Source organism: Belonocnema kinseyi, chromosome 1 (genome assembly GCF_010883055.1).
Source record: "Belonocnema kinseyi isolate 2016_QV_RU_SX_M_011 chromosome 1, B_treatae_v1, whole genome shotgun sequence".
Classification (NCBI taxonomy): domain Eukaryota; kingdom Metazoa; phylum Arthropoda; class Insecta; order Hymenoptera; family Cynipidae; genus Belonocnema; species Belonocnema kinseyi.
The window spans coordinates 114,447,130-114,454,079 of NC_046657.1; the positions used below are offsets into that span (position 1 = coordinate 114,447,130).

The 6,950-nt window shown below is 24.1% G+C and overlaps 1 protein-coding gene across 1 annotated transcript in view; it reads right to left on the reverse strand.

The window, feature by feature from the left end:
- Positions 1-5,952, reverse strand: part of LOC117172316 (28S ribosomal protein S30, mitochondrial) — a 19,504-nt gene extending 13,552 nt beyond the window's left edge. The window contains exon 1 of the mRNA XM_033360099.1: positions 5,367-5,952. Within this exon, the coding sequence (XP_033215990.1) occupies positions 5,367-5,815 (449 nt within the window). The 5' untranslated portion in view covers positions 5,816-5,952. The remainder of the gene's footprint in view (positions 1-5,366) is intronic.
- Between the last annotated feature and the right edge of the window lie 998 nt (positions 5,953-6,950).

Sequence of the window (6,950 nt, forward strand, 5' to 3'; positions counted from 1 at the left end):
TTAATTTTTACCGTTAAACTATGAAAATCCTTAAATTTTGAACTGATTGCGATTCGTCTTGTAAAATCAATTATTATTAACTTTTTAAATATTAAAAGTTCAATTTAATTAAATTGTCGTAATTTTGATTATTTAAATGCATGCTTGAGAAAATGTTTTTCATTCTTTTAAAGTCATTAATAATTCTCAAAAAGGTTCAAAATTTGTTGTTCGAAATGTTCAACTATCTATATTTTTTTTTAAATTATGCCGTGTGCTATTTGCGCCAAAATTATAATAATAATATCAAAATATGATATCAAAATATAATATCAAACGAATAAAAAAAAATATCAGAAAGTTTTTACAAATGTTTCAAAGAGTTCATAAGGATTTCAATAGATTTCAAGACTTTCAAATAATCAAAAAATATTTCAGAAAAAAAGATTACACAAAGATTTCAATATTTAAAAGATTTAAAAAAAGGAAAATAATATATTATATTATATAATATATGAAAACAATAAATGTTTGACAAGATTTCAAACGACTACAAAAGATTTCTAAAATATTTTAAAGAATTCTCAAGGATTTCAAAACATTTCAAGAATTTCAAAGATTCCATCAAGGGTACACCAGATTTCAAATATTTCAAAACATTTTTTATTTTATATTGCCCCTGAGCAATAAACTGGAAACTTGATGTATTTGGAACCAGATTTTTCACGAACAATTCGACATTCATTTTTTTCTTTTTTTTTTCAAATGGCCCAAATTTTATTTGTGGTAAGTGGGTATTTTTAATGTTGTTAACAACGTTTCTGCGTCATTCAGCATAAGTCAGAGTGGCTGTTTTAATAATATAAAACAATTTCCAGTCATTTCCGGGTTTTTCCTGTTTCGCAAACATTTTTCACGGCCAGTGAACATTAACAATTTTAACTCTGAAGTTAAAAATTCTTACATTTGAAATAATAAAAAAAGTGAGCTAAAAATGATTTTAAGCAATTTTAAGCTAGAAATATTCCAAATTGAACGATTACATTTTTGTTATAAGCTGAACACTTCTTAAATTATACGTTAAATTATTTTCATTTTAAATAGTTTAAAAATCCTTGAAAAGCTTTAAAATTTTATTTTGAAATTTTGAAACATCCACATGTTGGTTTAAATTAATTCAAATTTTCAATTATTTTCCAAATACATTCAGAACTTTTCAACATTTTTTTAATGATTCGTATTCTTCCTAATTTTTCTGTACATCCTGCAAAACTAAAAATATTTCCTTACAATCTTCCACATTTATTTTTGAAAATTTTGGAAACCTTTTTTCATATATAATTTTTCAAAATAAAGTCATTTTTAATTTTCCTACGAATCTTAAGAAAATACTTATCATTTTTTTGAAGCCATAAATAATTCTCACAAAGCTTCAAAATTTGTTGTTCGAAATGTTCAATAATCTATATTTTGTTTTAAATTAGCCGTGGGCTATTTGCACCAAAATTTCAGTACGAATAGCCGGATTTTGTCAGTATACGTAGACACTCCGTTTAAATAATTTGAAATCATTAAAAAATTTTAATTAATTTTGAGTCTTTTCAGATCTTCTAACTATCTCTTTAACTTACACGATTTTTTCCTAGGAATAAAATTATAAATGTGCAATATTTATTATACATCCAAATTCTACCATTCGTTTGTAAATTAATTTTTTTTCAAACAGAACAATTAAAATTGTAACATTAAAAGTTTAGCTTTTTGTTAAGTATTGAATATTTGATTTAAAATTAATGATTATACATGAACAGTCATATATTTCTAAATATTAAGCAATTTTTCTTTTTCTTAATGAATAAATTTTTTGGATGTTATTTAAAAATTGAAAATATTGTATAAAGTTTCAATCAGGCTCTTACATTTTTTTAGTTAGTGAGACTTGACAATTAAAACAGTTTAATTTTTACCGTTAAATTCTAGAAATCCTTAAATTTTGAACTGATTGCGATTCGCCTTGTAAAATCAATTATTATTAACTTTTTAAATCTTAAAAGTGCAATTTAATTTAAAAAATCATTAATTAATTTATACTCACAGTCGATCAACTAAAAACGTTTTTTATCCAAAATTGTCGATTATAAATGCTACTAATTTTTAATTTTTTAAAGTTTTTTAAACTGAATTTAAAAATTCTTTAAATGAAAAATATACGGCTAAAAATTAAAATGAAAAATGGAAAATTTATAAGTGAAAGCTTTTCGAATTTATCACTGAGAACTGATTGATGCGCCTTATTTGTTTATTTTAAAACCGTTTTTGAAGAAATTAATTACTTTTTAATGTTAGGAAGACACAAAACACCTTTGGATTCGTCTCCAAAATATCTAGGTGCGCCTTTTTTGAATTTGGTAAAAAAATCAATTATTTATTAAAAATTTCAAACTTTACAAAGAATGCCAAACAAACTAAGAGACTAAGAGATTCGTTTTTGAAATATCAAAAAATTATTGATGAAAGAGAAAATTGTCAACATGAATGTTGTTTAATATTGGGAAATCATTATGTTCATGTCATTTTGCTACCACACAATAATTTGCAAACTTTTTCACACTTCCAAAGAGACGAGATAAATTAAATTATGGACAAAAATGTAAAATATAACAAATTTAAGCTAAATATATATTTTGAAATAACATTGTAAAGCTTTTTAAAAAATTCGACAGGCTTTGAGATAAGAAATTTTATTTACGATTCCAGGAAAAATTAAAACAGATTTTTTATTTTGAAACAATAATGTCAATAAAATATTTTAAAACATTTAAAATTATTTACTAAAATTTCCGAAAACAATGCAGAAGATTATAAAACAAACTTTTTTAATTTTGCAAGATTTCAACATTTTTGAAAATATAAGTTTAATTCATTTAGAACCAAATGTACATTTTTACGAATTTTGAAAGGTTTCAAGAGGATAACAAATTTCTTAAGATTTCTGGTAAATTTTTCAATAATTTTTTTTTATTTTAACAAATTTATTTTAAGAGAAAAATTCGAATCATTTAAAAAAATATTTAGAAATTTTTATTCAAAAAATAATTGAAAATTTGAAGATTGAAAAAACTTAAAACAAAACGTAGCTTTTTAAAGATTTTGAAATAACACCATGAAGTTTTTTAAAGTTTCGAAAGGTTCCAGGGTTGCAAAATTAATTCTAAGCGAATATTTAAATACGATTTTAAAAGATAACAAAAGATTTCCAAAATTGTCAAAAACGAACCTGGAAGATTTGATGACATCTTTAGGAATAATTCGATCTTTTAAATATTTATGAATTTTTGTTTAGCTTACAAATATTTTAAGATTAAAAGATTTTGGAACATTTATAAAATATTTCCAAATTTGTTTAAATCTTTAAAAAGTCCTAAATATTTTTTAAACTGACTCAAATTTTTCCTAAAATTTTAAAAAGTTCTGTAAAATAGACAAAAAATCTGAGAAATTTTCTAAATACTTTTTTTTAAATTATCTAAAATCTTTTTGAATCTTCTCGAGCAACTTTGGAAAATAATATTTATATAACTTTAGAGAAAATAAACAAAGAAATTTCAAAAATAGTTAGTCGAAAGTTTTATTTTGCATTAAAAATGATTTTTTCTTTTAAAATATAAATTGCCTTCATTTTTTTCTGCACTAAAAAATCTTTTTTTTTATGAAAATACAACAGTGGCGTTGAAAATTCGTCTTGAAGTTTGAACTTCCATCTCTTTGTTTGAAAATTTGTCCTTTTTGGTTGAAAATTAATTTCTTCAGGTGAAAATTCATCTATTTTTTAGTAACTTTTTTTCTTGAATCAAAATTATTATTTTAACTAAAAATTAATTTATTCCATTTTTTGGGTAAATTTTAATCTTTTTTGGTTTAAAATTTATGTTTGTTGGTAGAATTTTATTCCCATTATTTGAAAATGGTTTAAAATGTACAGATATTGGTGAGCTTTTTTTTTAATTTATTTTTTAATTATACCATTTTTTGTTAAAATTAAGCTCTTTTGTTAAACATTCGATTTTTTTGGTTGCAAACTAATTTTCTTTTTAGTTTGAAATTCAACTGTTTGGTTGAAAAATTGGTGATTTTTTTCGGTTGAAAATTTTTCTTCAATTCGATTTTACTGAGTTGAAAAATATATTTTTTTAAACTGGAAATTTAACTGTTACATCTTTGGTTACAAATTTAGCTTTTTAAGTTAAAAATTCATTTCTTTTGTAGAAAATTGAAGTATTTTGTTGAAAATTCAACGATTTTATTGAAACCACTTTGTTTTTTGTCAAAAAATAATTTTTTTCATTTGAAAATTAAACTGTTTCATATTTGGCTAAAAATGTATATTTTTTAGTTCAAAACAGAACTATACGGTTGAAATTTCAGATATTTTGTTGAAAAATCGTCTTTTTTGGTAGAATATTATTCTTTTTGGTTAAAACTGTTTAAAAATTTACCGATTCTGTTAAAAATTAATTTATTTCGTTAAAAATTAATCTATCTTATTGAAATTACATTTTTCTTTCAAATTAATTTTATAACTGAAATATTTAACTTTTCCACTTTTGGTTAAAAGTTAATCTTTTTTAGTTCAAAATTCATCTATGTGGTTGAAGACCCATGCATTTTGTTGAAAATTTATATTTTTGGTAGGCTATTATTCTTCTTGTTTGAAACTAGTGCAAAATTTGCTGGTTTTGTTGAAAATTCTTGTTTTTCAACTAATTTTTTTTTTAAACGGAAAATTTAACTATTCCATTTTTATTACAAATTTATATTTTTTGGTTGAAAATTAATTTCTTTCAGTGAAAATTGAACTATTGTGTAAAAACTTCTTTTCTTGATTCAAAATTATCTTTTATAGTTGAAAATTGATGTATTTAATAAAAATAGAATATTATTCTTCTTGTTTGAAAATTTACCGAATTTGTTAAAAATAATTTTTTTGAAATAAATTTGTTAGCTATACTCTTTGGGTTGCACGTTTTTTTTCGTGCAACTTAAACTTGTTTTTACTGATGTGTTTCATTTCTGGTTGAAAATTTATCTTCATTGGTTAAAATTAATTTTTTTTAGTTGAAAGTTCATTTCTATAAATAAAAACTTAGCAATTTTGTTAAAAATTCATTTTTTGTTACTTAAAAATTGAACTATGCGGTTCAAAATGCATTTTTTGTTGACAACTATTATTCTTTTATGAAATTTTCTATTCTAGTTATCATGAAAATTACTTTTTTTATTAAGTCTTGTCCCACGCAAATAATATATATATTCACAGGGTAGCCACGTAAATTTATTTGAAGCCTGCCGAGAATTAAATCTACAAAACACTTTACAATTCAACTTACTTTCTTCTAGAGTACTCGAGGACCAAAACCTCTTCTACTTGACTTCGTACATTTTCCAGAATCGAATCCAAAGCCTCAGTACTGATGACAGTATCATAAACAGTAGGTAAACCCGCTTTGGGCACAATATGAGTTCTCGTAACGAACTGTGCCTGTTCCAAAGAATCATAATGGACTTCATTTTCCTTCATGAGAACAGAAGTCCAGCCATAATACCTTGGCATATTAACCGCTATTAACTTCTCCTCCACGGTTTCTTGTCTTTTAACCAAGGCATAATGCTCTTCTTTTTTCCTTGATTGAACTGCTCGATAAGAAAGATCAAGAATTGGTGGATATTCAACTTCGGTCTCAGCGGTGTCAGCGACTGTTGCCGGAACGCTAAAGTTTCGAATGTGCCGGCTGACACGAGAAATCGACGGAGCACGCACAACCCGTGAAATAAACATTTTTCGGAAGTCCTATTTCAAGGAGAACCGAAAAATGGATAGTTTTTTTTATCAACTTTAGGATATGGGATACGTAAACATTTTTCGGAGATGGAGGTTATGAAACGATTTATTTTAGGTTATGGTAGAAACGTAGAAACTAGAACGTGACAAAAAGTGCTACCAACTTATCCTTCTTGTTGGTGAAATAATACTAGACGGCTGGAGTTACTAAATGTTACTAGACTACATAGGGGAAACTTTTCTAGTAAGTTACAAAAAATTGATATTTATAAATTATTGTTATTACCCTGTGGTATTTAATATAATACAAACACTATTTTTTTATTTTCCCTGTCAATTAACATTTAAATACCTGCATTTCAATTAAATTTTTTTTTTAAATAGGGTCTTTTATATAACCAAAATAAAACAATATTTCAGATACAAATTTAAGATTTTAATATTTATTTATTTTTAAAAACTTTGATAGCATAACAAATGAGTTTTTTTAACAAAATACTTTAATTTTCAACAAAGTAATTAAATTTTCAACAACATAATTGAATGTTCAACCTAAAATGATGAATTCTCGACTAAAGAGTGCAATCGTTTAAATTTAAACCAACCCGGTAATAAGCGTAGAATAGAGAAAAATTAATATCTTCAGATTTCAGCGCAAAAGTGAAGATTATTCTATTATTTTAAATTCGCGATTTTTCCATCTGCCTAAAATGCCACAATAAGAATAAGATACCTCCTAAACTTATTCACTTCTATTTCCATAGCGACCGCCACACAGTTTTCTATTCTCCCAAAGAGAACGTGTTTTCAATATATTTAATTCATTCTAATTGTACCGGTAACGCACCTCACAGAGATATTTTTTATTCCTCAGAAGTGGTAATATTTTGATTTTATTTAATTCCTTCTAATAAGTTCACAAAATATGTGTAATAAGTTATTTTAATTCCTTCATGTCTCTCTAGAGTTAAAATTATTTAAATTCACACATTTGCATTGATTTTTTGTTGTATTTTTAAAGACGTTTAAATAAATGATTAAAATATAAATGAATATAAATTTGAATATTTTTCGAATTTATAAGTTATAAAAAGATTTAATAATGAAAAATGGGTTAAATAAATGTTTTCGT